Source organism: Elaeis guineensis, chromosome 3, assembly GCF_000442705.2.
Source record: "Elaeis guineensis isolate ETL-2024a chromosome 3, EG11, whole genome shotgun sequence".
NCBI classification, from domain to species: domain Eukaryota; kingdom Viridiplantae; phylum Streptophyta; class Magnoliopsida; order Arecales; family Arecaceae; genus Elaeis; species Elaeis guineensis.
The window spans coordinates 90,296,802-90,318,217 of NC_025995.2; the positions used below are offsets into that span (position 1 = coordinate 90,296,802).

General features: G+C 32.7%; 1 protein-coding gene across 1 annotated transcript; it reads right to left on the bottom strand.

Annotated features, from left to right (window-relative positions):
- Positions 1 to 5,844: 5,844 nt before the first annotated feature.
- LOC105042084 (trimethyltridecatetraene synthase) lies at positions 5,845 to 8,976 on the bottom strand. Its single transcript, XM_010919179.4, is given in 3 exon segments — positions 5,845 to 6,686; positions 8,006 to 8,550; positions 8,553 to 8,976. Coding segments are annotated over 3 exon segments (1,533 nt in total). The 5' UTR covers positions 8,911 to 8,976; the 3' UTR covers positions 5,845 to 6,056.
- Positions 8,977 to 21,416: the final 12,440 nt, after the last annotated feature.

The following is a 21,416-nucleotide window of genomic DNA, read 5'->3' on the forward strand; positions in this document are numbered from 1 at the left end:
CCGCTTGAGCTCGTCGGTGGCCTTCTTGAAGATTTTGGGCCGTTTGATGAGCTCCGAGATGGGCCATTCCATGGTCACTGCTAGCAGATCCTGGACCATTAAACAAAGGAGCTTGGTTAGAAAATGGATCCTATCAATATGGTTAGGAGATGATCGTGGGCCGGCCTGCGGGCCTAAATATATGCATTGTCTAACATTTGCTTGTTTGTGTCCAAGGTTAGCCTATGATCAGCTCTACGGCTGTGAGCTACATTCAGCTAATCTGGTCTAACCCTTGGCTGCATGTCATGCTTTGTTGTGAGAAGTTGACCAGAAACATATTGGTGGTTGCTATTATGATGAGGATGTGGATCATATTTTCTGCAATTCCTATATGAAAGGAAATTTATTTAGGTGTTCTGCATAACCAAACCTCAAGTAGGTATATGTTGACTGAAGAAATAGGTGGCTTAAGAAGTCAGCTAGACCAGTGGTTCTCATGCTTTTGGCCACCATCTGCTAGGCACGTTGGCTAGAGAGGAATTCTCGAATTTTTCAGAACAAACGATCCTCCATTGCGCATCAATAGCAGCAATGGGTCTTGTTTTCTGGTCTTCTCTATATGACTCTAAGCTCCTGCCTGCATCAAGCTCAACCCTCGGAAAAGTTGTCCTTCTTGTTCTGTTCTCACAGCCCTCTGCAATCTTAATTTGGAGAAGTGGCCCGCTTCATTGGCAGTTAAGTTCTAGTTTTATCTCCTACCAGCCTGTCTTTGTGGTTCTTTTACTTTCAGATGCCAGTCTTATACAAATTGAACTGGAGTGGATCCGCATTTGTAAATCCTGCCCTGTTTTCCCTCCTCTCTTAGAGGGCCAATCTATTCTGTACATTCTGCCTTGTTACCCTATAAAATACAACTCTGGGAGCACCTCCCCCCCTGCATCTAAAATATATATATATATATATATATATATATATATTAAAGCTGTGGTACATAATGTTGTTGACATGTGACATGATAGCTGTTCGGGCGGCAATAAGTGCAAACGAACAAATGCCTCAAGACAAATGCAAATGCTGTTGTCAGTTGTCTGGACTCTATATAAGGCAACAAATGTTTTAGGTACCAAAGTGAAAGCCTGAGAACTATTTATATTATTTATTTATTTGATTAGGATCCACATGTTAGCCGAGTCCTTTTTTTAAGTAATATAAAAAAAAATTTAATTATCTAAATAATTTAAATTTAAATTTATTTATTAATTTGATATAAAAATAATAAAATATTATTTTGAATGCATTTTATCATGCCACGTCACCCCCATTTCCTTCCCATTTTTCACGTTGATTAGGCGACAAAAAAAAAAATAGAAACGCCATTTGATATGGCGTTTTTAAAAACCATTCCAAACGACTTTTTTAAAAATGCCATATCATTTGGCTCTTTTAATTATTCCCTCAAAAAAAAAAATAATAATAAAAAAAAATAAAATTAAAATTTTAAATTTATAAAAAAAAAAAATTATAATTTTGATAAAATAAAAATTATCATTTCAAATTAGTATCCCCATTTCAAATTATCTTTTAAAAAAATTAAAAAAAATAATTATAAAAAAATTAAAAATATCATAAAAAAATATTGAAAAGAAATAGAAATTATAATTAAAATATTAATAAAATAAAAATTTTAATTTTAATTCAAATAAAAATCATCATTTCAAATTACAATCTCCTTTTGAAATTAATTTTTTAAAAAAATATCATAAAAAAATTAAAAAATTATTAAAAAAATAAGAAAAAAATAAAATTATAATTTTGAATAAATTTTTAAAAAAAATTTAATTTTAATTAAAATAAAAAATAAATTTAAATTATTTTCTTCATTTAAAATTAATTTTTTTAAAAAAATATGTAAAAAAAATATCAAAAAAATCTTAAAAATTTTAAAAAATAAAGAATATCATAAAAAAAAGAGAAAGAAATCATAAAAAATAAAAATTCTAATTTTAAATATAAAAAAATAAAAATTTTAATTTTAATTCAAATAAAAACATCATTTCAAATTATTTCTCCATTTCAAAATATCTTTTTAAAAAAATATCTGAAAAAAATTATTGAAAAAAAATAAAAATACCATAAGAAAAGAATTTAAAAAAATATAAATTTAATTCTAAATTTTAAGAAAATATAATTCTAAATATAAATTATAATTCTAAATTTTGAATATATTCTAAATTATAATTCTAAATATAAATTATAATTCTAAATTTTGAATATAAATTATAATTCTTTTATTTTCTTAAAATTTAGAATTATATTTATATTTCTTTTAAATTCTTTTTTATGGTATTTTTATTTTTTTTCAACAATTTTTTTCAAATATTTTTTAAAAAGATATTTTGAAATGGGAAAGTAATTTGAAATGATGGTTTTTATTTGAATTAAAATTAAAATTTTTATTTCTTTATATTAAAATTATATTTTTATTTTTTCTGATTTTTTCTCATTTTTTTATGTATTCTTTATTTTTTAAAATTTTTAAGATTTTTTTAGATATTTTTTTAAAAAAATTAATTTTAAATGAAGAAAATAATTTAAATTTATTTTTTATTTTAATTAAAATTTGAATTTTTATTTTTAAAAATTTATTCAAAATTATAATTTTTATTTTTTTCTTATTTTTTTAATAATTTTTTAATTTTTTATGATATTTTTAAAAAATTAATTTAAAAGGAGATTGTAATTTGAAATGATGATTTTTATTTGAATTAAAATTAAAATTTTTATTTTTTAACATTTTGAATTATAATTTCTATTTCTTTTCAATGCTTTTTTATGATATTTTTAATTTTTTTATAATTATTTTTATAATTTTTTTTAAAAGATAATTTGAAATGGGGATACTAATTTGAAATAATAATTTTTATTTTTTTAAAATTATAATTTTTATTTTTTTATAAATTTAAAATTTTAATTTATTTTTTTTCATTTTTTTTTGGGAGAATAATTAAAACGTCAAATGATATGACGTTTTTAAAAATACCGTTTGGAATGGTGTTTTTTCTTTTTTTTTTTTTTTCTTCGTCTACTCTACGTGAAAAATGGGGGGGAAATGGAGGGTGTGACGTGGCATGATAAAATTCATTCAAAATGAGTTTTGTCATTTTTATATCAATCGATAAATAAATTCAAACTTAAATTATTTTAATAATTATTTTTTTTTATATTATCAAAAAAAAACTCTTTAGCGAGAGTGTGATTTCAGTCCTTGGAAAAGTATTTAAAATATGTTTTCAATTAAAATATCTTTTACGTTGAAAATCACATGATGGTGGTGAAACGTGGTAGAAGTCCACCACTAGCGAACGTGATTGATGAACATTATTTTGTGCAATTGCCCACATGTGATGACCACTGGTTATTACGATTGATATGTCTTGCAAGGCGTGCATGGTAATTAATATGATTTGTATTCACCATTCAAAAATCTTGCCTAACAGCCCAGCCCATCAAGTTAAACAGCAACACATATCTAACAAAATCAACCACCAATCAAACCTTTGAATAATCAATAATTATTCACAGCTAGATGCGATTTCAATCCACTCAAAAGAAAATACGGTAACCGACCAATAGATAAAAAGGATGTTCAAATCATAATATATCTGAAAAAAAAAATTCTCACCACTCCAATCGATAGGTAAGGAAAGAGCTTGACTGCTCGTTCATGCATCCATGGCCTGAATAATGCAAATTCACATTCATATCTCTATAAATATTAAGTATTAGAGACCTAAGAACATTCTGTAAAGAAAGAATTTTCTGCGGTACTCAAAAATACTGCCTAACATATTGGGATGTCCATCAAAAAAAAAAATATTATGTGATATTTATCTAAATTATTAAATATTTTTTAAAATTATATATTTTTTTTTTTAATATTTTAATGCGCACGCGTAAGCCGCGCGGTCACTGTCTTTTGATGGATGTCTCGAAATATGCCAGTCCTGCGATATTTTTTTTTTTCCATAAAAAAAACTTTCACACTATGTTACCATTTTTTTTTTTTTTAAATTCTACCTGATCTAAATATTAAAGGGTTTCATTGAATATGTTTCGACAATCTCCTGATTATTTTGGTTGTCGCATTTCACTTTAGTGCCGTGCTGCACTTTCCAACACTATCAAGTGGCATAACTCATCCCTTACCAAAAAAAGAAAAAAGTAGCATAACTCATCAATCCACTTGTTAGGTTGGAGCCATGGCTCTTATGCCATCTGTTAAGAACTGCAGCAAGTTGACTTAAAAGATCTTGACATGTGTTGAGATTAAATTTAAATGTTTAGTTTTTTTAGCCCAATTATATTATATTATTTTTGTTTTGCGCGATACATTTCCTGAAGAACTAGACCTCAGATATGTTTCTCAACTAAAACACACCCCTCTTTCCTTGTCGATTTGATAATCCGGAAGGGAAGTGTTGCTGGCGTATAGGTGACATGTACGTATTAGACAAATCTTGAGTTGCCAACTGGATATGTCGTATTTGAAACATCCCATATGATCTTCCAAATCAAATTGGGAAGGAAAAAAAAATAATTAAAAGACTTTAGAAAAGATTTAAGTCAAAATTGTATAAGATAGATTCACTAAATTATCTAACATACCATCCATAATGGTACCAATCCACCGATTGCCAACCAGTGATTCATTAGCTAGCCGGCAGGTTTTGGTGGTATCTTTTATGTAAATGAATAATTAATATTTTTTCATAATATTAATTATTGGATCATCTTGCATGGATTTCAAATATTATGTAATCTTTCTTGATCATCTATTTGCATATCGAAAGAAGAAGAAGAAGAAGAAGTAATCATTCTTTCCACAAAAGATATAGCCCAAAACAAATGGGGAGTGTTTGTAGTGTGGTGCTAGGAAGCTTTTGTGCGGATGTTTCATCTATTTGTTTTGATTGACAAATTATTAAACGAGTAGACCAATAATGCAAATAGTGAGACCTGAGTTCTCGGTTGGCACGTGTTGTCTTAATGCAAATTTTGGCTAGATATTACGCTACACATATTCACTGCTGGTTAATATCATAAAAATGATGCTTAATTTTGGAGCATATAAATATAAAACATTACACCTGATGTCACATACAATAGCATATATGTTATTAAAAAAATCTCAAAATCAGCATGTTTGGCATTACTTCTGCTTTTCAAAATTCATTTTTTATAAAATAAAATATTTTTGATATATTTATTATTTGGTCTTATTTTTCTCATGGAAGAACTTTTGAATGATATTACTAAATATTTATATTATTCTTTTTTTTCAAAAAATAAACAAAAAAAAAAAAGCAACATCACCATCTCATAGGATCTATACATATAGCAATTTTTTACTCACTAATTAAGCAAAAACTACCACATAGCCATAACTTGCAAACTAATCCATATTTCCTAATTGCCTTTTTTTCTCCTGGAATAATGGTCTTTCTGTGGTCTCTTTTTTTTCTACCGGTACCCTTGGCTATACGGACCAAAATACTCTTGAGACACAGAGCTATTACAATATTAAAAGACGGGTGGTAGTCTTAGACTACTTCCATTTCCATCGGAAAAAAAAAAAAAAAAAAAAAAAGAGACACATCGATGGCCAATTAAAGAAAGTAAGATTTAGAATGACCATCCCAACAGGACTAACTCTCTCCTCCACTTTTACGTGTTCCCAAAGTACAAAATGCAGCCCACGTAAATGTAGACCATATATAATTCTGTTCAGCCTTCATTGTCGAACAAAGAGAAGGCTTGTGAGTCATGCCGGGTCACACGAGAAGGAAGAAAAGGGGAAAACAGTTAGATGGAGTAATATCTCATTTTTAGGTAACAAACTTTCTTTCCATCAGCAAACATCACTGTGTTACACAAAAAAACATATAGGCTCCTCGGCACTCTCACTCATGACACGAGACTACACCATCAACCCCAGACACCTTTATTTCTACTTGTAACATGCATCAGATACCTTTATTTCTATGTTGTAACATCCATTCTGGGAGAACCCAAGATCACACACCATAGAGATGAGCGGGGAGCTTCGGTTGGACAACTACTTCAAGTGGCACCTTTTTTGGGGTCGACAACCCGAAGATCTCCTCCATGCTCAGGTCCTCCACCTTCATGCCGTCCGGCAGCCTCCAAGCAAAACCATGCAGAAGGTTGGCCAGGCTCACCTGGATCACCTTGAGCCCAAGGCTGTACCCAGGGCACATCCGCCTCCCGGATCCAAAAGGCAAAAGCTCGAAGTCCTGCCCCTTCACATCAATGTTGCTCCCGATGAACCGCTCCGGCCGGAATTCCTCCGGTGAATCCCATATCGTCGGGTCCCTCCCGATGGTCCACACGTTGACCAAAACACGGGTCCCGGCCAGGATGTCGTAGCCGGCGATGTTGCAGTCTTCACGGGACATCCGGGGAACGAGCAGGGGAGCCACCGGGTGCATCCTCATGGTCTCCTTCACTATAGCCTCGATGTAGGGGAGATTGTGGACTTCCTTCTCCTCGACCCACCGCTCCCTTCCGATGACCCGGTCGAGCTCCTCGGTGGCCTTCTTGAAGATTTCCGGTCGTTTCAGGAGTTCAGAGATGGCCCATTCCACGGTCACGGCGGAGCTCTCTGTGCCACCGGCGATCAGGTCCTGGACCATAGGAGCGAGGAACTTGTGTTAGGCCTTAGCAAATTAATCTTGGGAGCTTAATTGGACCGGTCTGGTTTTTATTCCGGTCTAAATGTTGGCTACATTACCTTCATAGTCATCCACTGGTCTGTGGTCATCTGGTCAACACCCTTTTTTTTTTTTAATACTATGTTGCATAATATTAAGTTGTGGCCGTAGTTGCATTTGAACTAGGAGTGCAATGTGACAAAAAGGCTGTTACATCCGAAGTAGTTTTGTATCATTTCTTTGATGTGCAGTTGTGGGCTTTACATGTTAGTGGATGGGTTTTTTCCTAAGCATTGACCGTATGTGCCTGGCACTTTCGCCGTCTAGGATACACTCGTCACGAGTACCGTGGATGTTTCTTGGAAGCCAGAAGCTCATTGCATAGATTAAGGGGTATTCACATACCTCTCTAGCTGGATAAGGAATAGAGAAAAATACGCTACGAGTTCTCTAATCCCCATACTATCCTGCTAATTGGCTCAATCCCCAGACCCACCTATCCGTAGATCTCACCAATAACAAATTGCCACATATGATGGTGATCTCCGTCTCAGGGAGACGTGTCATTTTAGCTAGGATTAGAGCTTGGTTTGTGAAATATCTTGACTGCTTCTTGATGTGATAGGTCAGTTGTCAAGTGGGTGCACATATGCAACTTGTCACCGATATTTTAGGCCTTAATTGGCGGGTAAGATGACACCCTTAATGCCGGTTGGTACCTGGATATGTGGCCTATACTTGATGCCACCTATAAGATGGGGCTCTCCCTCAATCAGGTTCACCAAGAATAGGATCATTTGTGGGACCCATAAATCATCCCAGAGGCCGAAAGGGAAGGCCCGCCGTCAAATATATTTCAAAGTCATCTAAAACACTTCCGTAAGTCGATGCACCATCGCAGAAACAGACGGCCATATGGTCCATTCCGGCCATGGCGCATGGAGAAATTATATCCTATGCGATATGGTGGTGCACCACACTAATCACAGCTACTTATTTCTGTGGACATCATCCATAAGTGCTTATCTAGGTGCATCATTATTCGGATGGATGGCTCTGATTGATGTGGCCCACCTTCATATGGTGTATGTGGTGTAGATTATGATTTCTCCGTCACATCAACCTTGTGGTTTGAGGGATCTGTATCTTGTTTCAAGATGATTCAAACAAGCCCCGGTGTCACTTGACCCACATGTTTGGAGTCACGTGACCATGACAACTTAGTAAAATTAATTATCGACCTATAATATTTAATTAATTACCCCAAGCAGCGGTTATGAAGAGAAACACACCTGAGTGAAGGCCTTGACGCCATGCCTCTCAAGCTTGACCTCCAAACTGGGATCGTCGGCGAGCTGCAGAAGAACATCAACCATGTCCATGGCCACGAAATTCTCCCCCTCCCTCCGCCGCCTCTCGTTGTGCTCGTCGAGCACATGCTCGAGGAACCTATCGAACTTCTTACCCACCTTCTTCATCCTCTTGATGTACCCTTGCAAGTCCAAGAAACCCAGCCATGGTATCGAGTCTCCGATGTTCATGACACCGTTCAGCAAGAAGAGCTCGTCGAGCATCGCCTTGAACTCCTCAGGCGACACGATCGCCCCCTCGGACTTGACCAAATACTTCTTTCCCAGCACCATTCGGCTTATGACATTGAGACTAACGTTCGAGAGGTGGTCTTTGAGGTTAACGGACCTCCCGGCGGAATTAAAGAGGTCCCGGAGGAGGTTCTTGACCTCCTCCACTCTTATGTACTCATAAGAGTCCAGCCTCTTCGCACTGAAGAGCTCCATGATGCACATCTTGCGAGCCTGGCGCCAGTATGGGCCGTATTGGACCAAGTGATGTCGGAGTAGTTGTAGGTGGTGTACTTGCCGGCGGCGGTCTTGGGCCGGCCGCAGAAGGTGACATCATGGGTTTTGAGGACGAGTTTGGCCACGTCGACGGAGGCGGCGACGATGACCGGGAAGGATCCGAAGTAAAGATGCATGAGGGGGCCGTACTTTTGCGAGAGGGCGTGGAGGGAACGGTGGGGGAGGGAGCTGATGAGGTTGAGGTTTCCGATGATGGGCCATGGCTTTGGGCCGGGAGGGAGGTTTAACTTACGGCGGCGGCGACCGAAAAGGGATCTGAGGAGGAAGAGGATGGATGCTAGTATGGCTGCTAGAGATACGACCAGGGATGGTGATTCCATTGGTGTTGGCAGCAAGGAGAGTTAAGAGTAATATAATGAGGAGGAGGATGGTGTTGGTTGGGAGAGATGGTTGTTTGTTTGCTTGGGTTGATGGGTATTTATAATGGAGGAAGTCAATCAGCTTCCTTCGCGTCTTTGATTTAATTACTTATATAATATTATTGGATGTTTGATACCATGACAACGATGCACCGTCCATCACATGACGGACGGCCACACGTGGCCAATGCGGCATGTATCACACGGTTCGTATTTCTGTGGGAGCAGCCATCGTGTGATGGACGATGCTTTTGATGCATTGCACGCTGCCGTGTATCACAGAGCATCCGCATTTAAAACCATGACTGAGTAATTGTCCTGCACATTAAAATGCAAATGCGTTCCTACCAACCATACGGTCCATCCCCACTACATGAATAACAGCACAAAATATGTCCTTGCTGAGCAAATTGATGGTGATTTTATTTAAAAAATAAAGATGGTTAATCAAACCACAAGGTTTTTGTCAGGGTCTGAGAAGGTTCAGAGATATGCGGCTGCAAAGAGGACCAGAGATACTCAATATCACTTTTAGGAAAAAAATAATTTTTCTATTTTAAAATTATGACCTCGAAATCAAGATGTGACCTTGAAACTCACCCTCAGATGCTACTTTTTCATTGAAACTGTGTTCGGTTTTTTCGAGGAAAAAAAATCTGGCGGACTGTACAGATCCTTTTCACTTTCCATAAAATATCAGCTGAAGAGTCCAATTATACACCTGCCAACTACTGTACATGACGACCCACTAATTGATAATGAATGACTAAAGAAATAACTTGGTCCTCCAAAGGATATATGATCTGCCACGTTCAACACCTTGCTGATTTATAGGGGACGACTGTATGGATTCTGAAATAATTCGCTTCTTTAATTATTTCAAGAGTTTAAGTACGTTCTTTTTATTACAGAATCAGAGTTTATCCATCTAAACTCTAGGCAAAGGGATGGATTATTTGCATATAACTCTTTAGATATGTCTTACCAAAAAAAAAAAAAAAATAGATATTAATTTTTACCTAAAAATTTTTGATACCTAGGAAACCGTCTATTAAAAATCTGTGGCCTTTATAATGAATTCGGATCTCATTATTATTTTTTTTAATAAACAAACAATCACATTATTTTTATATGAGAGCAATTTAATAAATTAAGATATAAAAAATTTTGTAAAACTGCAAGATAAACATCATTCTATATCTCCAGATTCAATCACCAAAATACAAATCACGCTGTTTTGAGCCTTTATGCTAACAATTTTCTCAATAATTGCATAAGACAATTTACTTTATGTTCCTGGTATGTCGGCACGAAATATTTTATCAGTCTGGCGCAAGCCACCATGTGGACTTGGATGCCCAGAGGCTCGTAGGAAACTACAAACTAACCTACCTCCTCGCGAATCGTGATGAGTCAACTTTTTTATTTCATGGTCAACGTAGATATTAGTTAGAAATTACATACTAGAAATTCAATTATACAGAAAGACTTGACTCTCATTAGATACTACTATACTTATTGCTTGATGGCTATCAAATATGCATTTTGTTTGATCCCAATATCTTTTTTTTTTCCTTTACATCAGTATTGATGAAAAATCACGTATTTATCGAAAAGTTAATAATATTATAAACTGGATGATAAATTTTATAGCCAATCATGCTGGAGGTATATTATGAAATTTTTTGGATATTTTTTTTAATATATCTGTCTTGTTAATTTTTGGATATTTTATTATTTGATTTTTTTTAGATGGATACGAGACTGATCGTTGAAGTGTTCGTCAAGCGATTTTTGGTGGAAGGTGGAAGTTTGACTGAGAATTGACGGTCAGAGTCGTCAGTGGACTGTCGCATCCAAATTACAAGAATGTCCTTGATCCCGTGTACATCAACTGTGATTCCGTAGCTTACATACTGATGGCATTTCGGGCAGCGAGAAAGGAGCGTGCAACTTCGTCTTCGTCTTGGTTGAAAGCAACGGTTCAAAGCAGGAAGGAGCAAGGAAAACGAGGGGAAGGAGCATGAAAATTTTGTTCTCATGGAGAGTTTGACCTTTTGGTTTCATTTGTGTCTACACCTCTTGATTCAATCGATTCATACTGCTTAAATCTTTGATTTGAACCACGAAACCTACATGACTTGGGGTCAACCAAGCACCCCAATGCTTTGATTCCTTAACGTTTGTGGCAGAGTTTTTCATGGTATGAAACTTCCTTAGTCATAAAGGTTTCGGTGGGTGGTTTAACGTGAACTTCGTAGGGATGATGTAGCAAGAGGCGGTCAGCTGATAAGAAATTTAAACAAGAACTAGTCTTCGTCGTCTTCCGTTCACTTGCGTAAGTTAGCCTATTGTCTAAGATGAGCGATATGGGACTTTTGTGGGTTGGGTTGGCCTGAACTTGGCTAAGTCTAGCCCTGGCCTTACCTCAATAATTGTGGACGAACATGAATCCTCTAGAGTATGCTGTATGCATGTAATATTTGAGAGTGTAGTGTAGCCATAGATAGGTGCCATTTAGAGATGAATAGCCATCAAACAAAACAATCCATGAGCACATATCATGTCATACATGGTGTGCACTTTTTGATGATCATCCATCTTCTGATGACGGCCATCTAGAGATGCACATCACTCTAGAGTACACAAGCTGCTCCACAAAGGATTGTGGTTGATTATGGATTTGTATAGGTTCTAGATCAAAGCATAGGACCATATATAGTCTCAGATTTGATCCACCATGTGCTAGCAGTTTTTTTCACAAAAGATGGCAAAGGTTTCAAAGTCAAGCACAATTTAGAGGGAACATGTTCAAAAGAACAATAATTCTGAGTCCGACCTTATAAGGATCCAAATTTTTTCCATACAAATCTTAAAGCAGAAAAAAATATTTTTCAGAACCTCGCATGCTGGGCACGTGAGATGGAAAAGAACTCATGATGGGAGTCCACCACCTTTTTTCCAGAGTCTGACAATAAAAAGGATCCTAGGGCGATCGGACTCCAATAAAAGTCCTAAGACATAACCTATAAAAGGCCCTCCTCTCTTCTCTTGAGTACATCTCACTCAAATCTCGATCAATTGCCAGCAAGGTCATTCAATTTCTCTTGGATTTTGTCGAGCTCTTCTCGGCACTGTCGATTTCTTGCTGGATATGAGGTAAGAACCTCTAGAGTTTCTTCTCTTTCCTTTTGTTAACCTTCGAAAATTCTTGATAGTTGGATTGAGCCATCGATTGTCAGATTTTATAGGAGATCGAGTTTTTTCCTATTTTATTCTTCTTCTTTTCTTCCACTAGAAAGGCCACCATCATCGGACGTGGCCTTGCCTGGTTGTTGAGGGTTGGAACCACCCCATTAGAGCTATTGGGAGTTACTGTCATTGAGGGTCGCGACCATGAAGATGGTTGGCCCTAGCTTTCCTTTTCCCCAATTTTTCCATAAAGAAGAAAGATGAAAAGGAGAAAGAGAGAGAGAAAGAGAGTGGAGAAAAAAAAAATGAGAGAAAAAAAAAAGAAAAGGAGAAAGAAAACTTCTCTCTTCTCTCTCCCTTTCCTCTCTTCACTTACTTTTCTTAGTTTCTCTCTCCATTTTCTCTTTTCATTAATTTCTCTCTCTCTCTCTTTATGTATTTCTCTTTCTAGAAATCTTATGGACCAATGGAGAATCCAAGTACTTAGGTAACACAGACAATTGGGGATCCTAAGAGAAGTTTTGGACCAACAGTATTATGGTCATTTTTCATATTATTTATGATCATCTATAATTTTATGTTGATCGTGAGAATGTAGAAGTATAACTATTTGCATAAAGAGATATCGAATAAAATATTTTATTTTCGAGTTCGTAGATCGAAAAATTCATCGATTATTGTATTTGACTCAATTACTAATAAGATAAAGATTTTTGGACACAAATATCTGTATATATATTTACTTATACATTGCATGATTCTGATTTTTTGTAACTAATCTTGATAGATATATAATTATCGATATAACTACTTATACTTTATTTATATATTACATACTCTGATTGATGGCTTTGCTAATGGTTTGGATTATGTATCGACTATTGAAATTAAAAGAAATATAATATGTACAATATTTTTTTAGCATAATTGAGATTAATAAATTGATGATCGAGAAAATGATAATTGGACTAGCTACATAAAATTGAGAATAGCCTCGTCACGAGCAGAAATGTGATACTTGAGTTTACTAGTCATGAACTGGAACATAATCATGATTAGTCCAAAATCCTAAAGATAATTGTTGATTGATCTGGATCATATTAATAAAATATGGATGATAAGATATGAAATTACAATTAAATAAAAAGAGTTTTACTTAATGATAGATATGTGGTATATTAGTTTTGAAAAAGATGGATATTTGATGGTATATGATATATATTTTTGTATACATTGATATTGGGTTATATTAGATACTTAACATGAGGTCTTGCGGCTTATGTTCTCTTTTTGATCGTGTTTATCTGTTATTTTCGTATTATATTCTTATATTAGTATGAATGTGTAGGGATTTTTATTAGATTGTAAAGCTCACAATCTATCTCTTTTTTTTTTCAGAGTTACCGAATGCTTGTTCTTGGCTAAAGTTGGGATTTCAATTTAAAAAGACTAATTAGATAGAACATCATCAATAATGTATAGTTAAATGACTGAGTTTTATAAATTGTATAAGATTGATATTTATTAACGTGGAATATTTGTTATGAATTGAGATCAACAGTATTCATAGAATCTTGAGATTGTAAAAAATTTAAAAATCTTGCATATTCTTTAGAATCTCATTCTAACGAGTATGTGGCTGATTCAAATGTTGGATTTGGAGTATGATAGGCTCTTTATAGCAAGGCTTGTTGGGTTTCTTGATCCAAAGTGACCAAATAAGTCCATTTTGGCTAGTCAAATCCTATTGTAAGGTTAGGTTATATTTATGGGACAAGCCTAACTTACTGAGCTATTATGTATCTCCATGTTTATTTGGGTTATCCAACCTTTTTTTTTAAAACAAAAGCAAATCAGCTAAACAAGTTTTTAAAAATGACTATTTTAATATTATTATTTTATTTCTTAATAAGCCTAGAAAAAGTTGAATAGCAAATGCAGCTTTTAATCTCATTATAATGTCAAGTAGTCCATGGCTTGGGACATTATTGTCGATACTATGTGCATTAAAATAGCTATAAATTCAACCAATCATAATTATTGATTCATACATATAGTGGTATGTTCAGATATATACTCGATGAATAGAGTCTATAAAAACTAGCTGCTGCAATTGACTGCACGCATGGACAATAATTTTCTGTAACTTAGCAAGCCATTCTTCGTTTCTTATTAGTAGCAGCCGTTTAGCTTTTGCATTGCATAATTGGACTGCACGTGTGAATATATCGACATAATTCACTCTGGATACAATATTTATCCGCAAAAATTGCCGAGAAAAATTGCGTGAACCACACTGCAACGGCATTGCAGGTCCATGTTATGCAGGTCTCGATGCGGTATGACTTTAATAGCTAGGCAGCTTTTCATTGCGCGTGTCAGGTTTTTCTCCTTTTTTTTTTTTTTTTTTTTTTTTTCTACTTTCTTTTTAAATTGAGGAGACCGGGATAACCGAGCTTTTTTTTTAAATAATACAAAAAAAAATTTAAATACTAAAATAATTCAAAATCAAATTTATTTATTAAATTAATATAAAAGAGAAAAATATCATTTTGAATGGCATTTTTTCTCCTTCCACGTCACCCGACTTTTCCACCATGGCATCATCCCAAAAAAAAAAAAAAAAAAAGAAACGGGTATCGGAATTGCGTCTTTAAAAACGCCATTTTGAATGGCGTTTTTAAAAACGCCATTTTGAATGGCGTTTTTAAAAACGCCATTCAAAATGGCGTTTTTAAATTTTCCCACCAAAAAAAAGAGAAAAAATCGTGAAATAATGAAATTTTTTTTTTAAAGTTTGAAATTAATAAATAAATTAAAATTTTAATTTTGATTGAATTTTAAAATATAAAGATTTGAATTTGTAATTCATTAAAAAAATTAATTTAGATTTTTTATTTCAATTTTTTTTTAAAAGATGTCAAAAAAAATCTTAAGAAATAAAAAAAAATTATCATAGAAAATAAAAAAAAAAGAGAAAGAAATATGAAAGAAATAAAAATTTAAAATTTAATTGAAAAACATCATTCGAAATACTTGTCCTAAAAATTTTTAAAAAAATTATAAATTTTAAAATTTTTAAAAATTAAAAAAAATTATAATGTAAAAATTAAAAAAATTAAAATTTTAAAGATTAATTGAAATTAAAATATTATTTCAAATTACTTTCTCAAATTAAAAATAATTAATTTAAAAAAGATTCAAAAAAATTTGAAAAATAGGCTAAAAAAATTTTATAAAAATATAAAGAATTAAAAAAAATAGAAATTATAATTGTAATTGAATAACAAAGTTTATAATTTTTAATTTTAAGAAATAAGAATTATAATTGTAAATGAAATTAAAAATTATATTTTAAATAACTAAATTAATTTAAATATAAAATTTTAAAAAATATTATAAATAAAAGAAAAAAAATACGTAATAGAATATCAAAAAGATAAAAATAGAAAAAAACTAAAATTAAAATTTAAAATTATAAAAATTATAAATTAGATTAGAAAAAATATATCATAAAAGAATAAAATTAAATTAAATTAATTACAATTTATTTTTTAGGGTATTTTATAAATGTGATTTAAAAAAATTAAATTTGAATTAAATTTTGATAAAAAAAGAAATACATTAAAAAGTTAAAAAAATGAGGAAAAGTTAAAAAGTTAAAAAGTGAAAATTTTTAAAAAGTCACAAAAAATAAGAATTATAAATTAAAAATTTAAAAAAAAATTTAAAGTTTAATTGAAATAAAAATATTTTTTAAATATATTTTGTAAAATTAAAATTAATTTAATTAAAAAAATTTCCAAATAAAATTTAAAAATGGCCTAAAAAAAATTCATAAAAAGATAAAGAATTGAAAAAAAAATAGAAATTGTAATTGTAATTGAAGAACAAAGTTTATAATTTTTAATTTTAAGAAATAAGAATTAAAATTATAATTGAAATTAAAAATAATATTTTAAATAACTAAATTAATTTAAACATTATTATTTAAAAAATATTTTAAATAAAGAAAAAAAAATGGGAGGAAAATTTAAAATTTAATTTGAATTAAATTTTGATCAAAAAATAAATACAGTGTAAAGTTAAAAAATGAGGAAAAATGTGGAAAAAAATTTTTGTAAATTCAACTTTAGAAAAAATAATATTTTTTTAATTAAAAGAAAAGAATATGTAATAGAATGCTAAAAAGATAAAAATGGAAGAAAACTGAAATTATAATTTCAAATGATAACTATTTTAAAATAAATAAAAAAAGTATCATAAAAAAAATAATAAAATAATAATAAAATAGGAATTATAATTATAAATTTTAAAAAAATTAATTTTAATTTAAATTAAAAATTATCATTTAAATTATTATTTTTATTATTTAATTTAATTTATTTATTAAAAGATTGTAAATACATAATTAAAGAAATTAAAAAAAAAGAAGAAAATGTCATAGAGAATGACGTTTTCCCCTCCCCAAACCCTTTTTCCCCTCCTTCTTCCTTCTCCCTCTTCTCCTTCTCCCTTCTCCCTTCTCCCTTCTCGATCTTCTCCGGCGTCTCTCCGGCGGCACGGCGGCGAGGTCTCGACGGCGGTGAGCTCTTCCCGCCTCTCTCTCCCTCTTCCTCTTTCTCTCTCCCTCTTCCCCTCTCTCTCTTTTTCTCATGCCGGCGGCGGGCCGCGCGTCCCGACGGTGGCCCCCGACCCCCTCCTCTCTCTCTTCCTCTCTCTCTCTCTCTTCCTCTCTCTCTCCCTTCTCCGTGGCCGCCGGCCACTGACGGCCGGCGGCGGGCCGCGCATCCCGACGGTGGGCCGCGCGCCCCGGCGGCGGGTCCCGCATCCCGGCGGTGGCCCCCGCCCCCCTCCTCTCTCTCTCTCCCTTCTCCTTGGCCGCCGGCCACAAACGGCCGGCGGCGGGCCGCGCGTCCCGGCGGCGGGTCCCGCGTCCCGACGGCGGGTCCCGCATCCCTCTCTCTCTTCCTCTCTCTCTCTTCCTCTCTCTCTCCCTTCTCCTTGGCCGCCGGCCACAGACGGCCGGCGGCGGGCCGCGCGTCCCGACGACGGGCCGCGCGCCCTGGCGGCGGGCCCCACGTCCCGGCGGTGGCCCCTGGCCCCCTCCTCTCTCTCTTCCTCTCTCTCTCTCTTCCTCTCTCTCTCCCTTCTCCTTGGCCGCCGGCCACAGACGGCCGGCGGCGGGCCACGCATCCCGGCGGCGGGCCGCGCATCCCGGCTGTGGGTCCCGCGTCCCGACGGTGGCCCCCGGCCCCCTCCTCTCTCTCTTCCTCTCTCTCTCTCTTCCTCTCTCTCTCTCTTCTCCTTGGCCGTCGGCCACAAACGGCCGGCGGCGGGCCGCGCGTCCCGACGGCGGGTCCCGCATCCTGACGGTGGACGGTTGGGATATTGGCTATACTGATGGGAGCCATATACAGATGGGATATTGGCTATACTGCCGCAGATGTGTACGGTTGGACACGACATATTGACTGCTAGGGTGCCACTTATTTGTTTTGATGTGGTAGAGTGGCATCTTCCCGATCGTGTCCTGCGGCAGTTTGGTCAGATTCAGGGCATCCCAGAGCAGTTTGATACCAGCCAGGGACTTCATCGTATTGATCGACGAGGGAGAGCTCGTATTGACTGGCGTATCAGACATGCACAGTACATCGATATTTGGGATGCACATCGAGATCACATTGTTCATGGTGATCCTATTTTGAGAGGCCGTTCATATACTGATGACTACATGGCTTGGTTTTTTAGCATTACGGTGCGAGTCATTGGACAGTCTCAGTATGCAGTTTCTGGATGCAAGGGCGAGAGTTCTACTGTACGTCTTTTAGTAAGATTACGAAAATTACTTCATGTTATTTGTGTTATATTTTTGTTTTATATTGTACACTATACTGATTGTTTTATACTAACTGTTCTATTTTTATTTTATAGACTGATTCTATGTCGGATCTCGTATTGGATGCTCGTCATGCTTTATCTACGACTGATGAGGACGAGCGGATTCAGATATTGCGGGAGATGGAGAGAACAGGTTCCGAAACATTGGTGGCAATTGGTGTTGATCCACATACCTGTGCGCCTTGGTATGGAGCAGTTCGGGCGTCAGATATGAGTTATACGCCGTCACCATATGTTTCACATATGCCATCACCGCATATTCCGCATATGTCATCATTCGATGCTGCACAGATGCCACCGCCTTTTCATCCACAGATGGCAGCATCTTCTTCTTCCTACATCCCCCAGATGCCATCATCGGGTACCAGTTGGCCACATGAGTATGATACTTTTTTTCAGGTCCATCCATGTATCCAGATGAGAGAGTTGAACGGGTCTCTCAGCCCGTAGATGATCCGACAGCATCAGTTATTCCTGAGCAGCATGATCAGCAGATCTCCTCCACTGATATAGAAGAAGAGCCATCACAGCAGGAGCAGCCGGCGAGGACCTTCCTGAGAAGGTCCAAGCGACCACGGGCGCCGCGACGTCTTTGTGGGACTTAGTCTTTATTATATTTGTATTTAGTATTTTTACATTTTTGTTGTACTATTTTTTTTTGTACGTTTGACATTTTTATTCTATTGAATAATATTAAATGTTGATTTTATTTTATATTATTTAATTTGAAATGATTGGATATTATGATTTGTGCATATGGATACACATATTTGAACGTGTCTTAGAACATTAGGAGAGAAAATGTTATGCTGAAAGGACTATAAAAATTATAACGTAAATAATAATATATCGAATGTTGCTCTTTGAATTGATTTTGATGGTTACAAAGCATTTGAAGGGATTATTAATGATTTTGGTTTGAAAAAAAAATTATTGTATTTCAGGAATAAAATCATAATTTTATCAGATATGATTCTGAAGTCTCAAAAGCAACAACAAAAGATGTGTAATCTACTGGAGGCAATTTCAATATTTTTGGAAGCGTATTTTGTAAGAAAAATAGGTTTATATTTTTGAGTCGACCTCATGAATCGACTCATGGCTAAAAGAGCTTAACGGCATGCAAAATTTTTGGCTACCACACTCTGTGAGTCGACCCCTTGGCTTTCTTTCTGGTAATTTTTATTTTTTAAATTTTTTAAAAAGAGAGAGAGAGAGAAAGAGGGAGAGAAAGGAGGCAGCTCACCGCCGTGCTGTCGGAGAGACACCGGAGAAGGGAGAAGAGGGAGAAGGAGAGAAGAAGGGGGGAAAGAAGAAAACGTCGTTCCTTTCGGTATTTTTTTATTCTTTTTCTTTTTTTTAATTTTTTTTAAATTTTTTTCATAATTTGTTTAATTATTTTTTTCTATTTTTTTTAATTTATTAAATTTTTTAATGAGGATAGTAATTTGAATAATAATTTTTAATTTAAATTAAAGTTAACTTTTTTTTTGAATTATAATTTCTATTTTATTACCATTTTTTCTCTTTTATTTATTTTTTTTATGATATATTTTTTTAATTTAATTTATAATTTTTATAATTTAAAAATATAATTTTAGTTTTCTTCCATTTTTATGATATATTACATATTCTTTTCCTTTACTTAAATTTGTAAAGGAAGAAGGAGAAGATCGAGAAGGGAGAAGGGAGAAGGAGAAGGGAGAAGAGAGAAGGAAGAAGGAGGCGAAAAAGGGATTTGGGGAGGGGAAAACGCCATTCTCTATGACGTTTTCTCTTTTTTTTTTATTTTTTTTAATTTCTTTACTTATCTATTTGTAATCTTTTAATAAATAAATTTAATTAAATAATAAAATAATAATTTAAATGATAATTTTTAATTTAAATTAAAATTAATTTTTTTAAAAATTTATAATTATAATTTCTATTTTATTATTATTTTATTATTTTTTTATGATACTTTTTTTAAATTTATTTTAAAAATTTTATCATTTGAAATTATAATTTCAGTTTTCTTCCATTTTTATCTTTTTAGCATTCTATTACGTATTCCTTTCCTTTACTTAAAAAAATATTATTTTTTCTAAAGTTCAATTTATAAATTTTTTTTTTCACATTTTTCTTCATTTTTTAACTTTTTAATGTATTTATTTTTTGATCAAAATTTAATTCAAATTAAAATTTTTTAAGTCACATTTATAAAATACCCTAAAAAAGAAATTATAATTAATTTAATTACATTTTATTGTTTTATGAAATATTTTTTTTTTATAATTTTTATAATTATAATTTTTAATTTTAATTTTCTTCCACTTTTATCTTTTTGACATTCTATTACGTATTTTTTTTTCTTTATTTAAAATATTTTTTAAATATTAATGTTTAAAATAATTTAGTTATTTAAAATATTATTTTTAATTTTAATTACAATTTTAATTCTTATTTCTTATAATTAAAAATTATAAACTTTGTTATTCAATTACAATTATAATTTCTATTTTTTTTCAATTCTTTATATTTTTATAAAAATTTTTTAGCCTATTTTTCAAATTTTTTTGAATCTTTTTTAAATTAATTATTTTTAATTTGATAAAGTAATTTGAAATAATATTTTAATTTCAATTAATATTTAAAATTTTATTTTTTTTTAAATTTTAATTTGTAATTCTTATTTTTTGTGACTTTTTAAAAATTTTAACTTTTTAACTTTTCATCATTTTTTAACTTTTTAATGTATTTCTTTTTTTATCAAAATTTAATTCAAATTTAATTTTTTTAAGTCACATTTATAAAATACCCTAAAAATGAAATTGTAATTAATTTAATTTTATTTTATTCTTTTATGATATATTTTTTCTAATCTAATTTATAATTTTTATAATTTTAAATTTTAATTTTAGTTTTCTTCCATTTTTATCTTTTTGATATTCTATTACGTATTTTTTTTCTTTTATTTAAAATATTTCTTAAAATTTATATTTTAATTAATTTAGTTATTTAAAATGTAATATTTAATTTCAATTAAAATTATAATTCTTATTTCTTAAAATTAAAAATTATAAACTTTGTTCTTCAATTACAATTATAATTTCTATTTTTTTCAATTCTTTATGTTTTTATAAAATTTTTTTAGCCTATTTTTAAAATTTTTTTAAATATTTTTAAAATAAATTAATTTTAATTTATGAAAGTAATTTGAAATAATATTTTTATTTCAATTAATCTTTAAAATTTTATTTCTTTTAAATTTTAAATTATAATTCTTTTTTTTGATTATTTAAAATTTTTTTAAAAAAAAATTTTTAGGACAAGTATTTCAAATGATGTTTTTCAATTAAATTTTAAATTTTTATTTTTTTCATATTTCTTTTTCT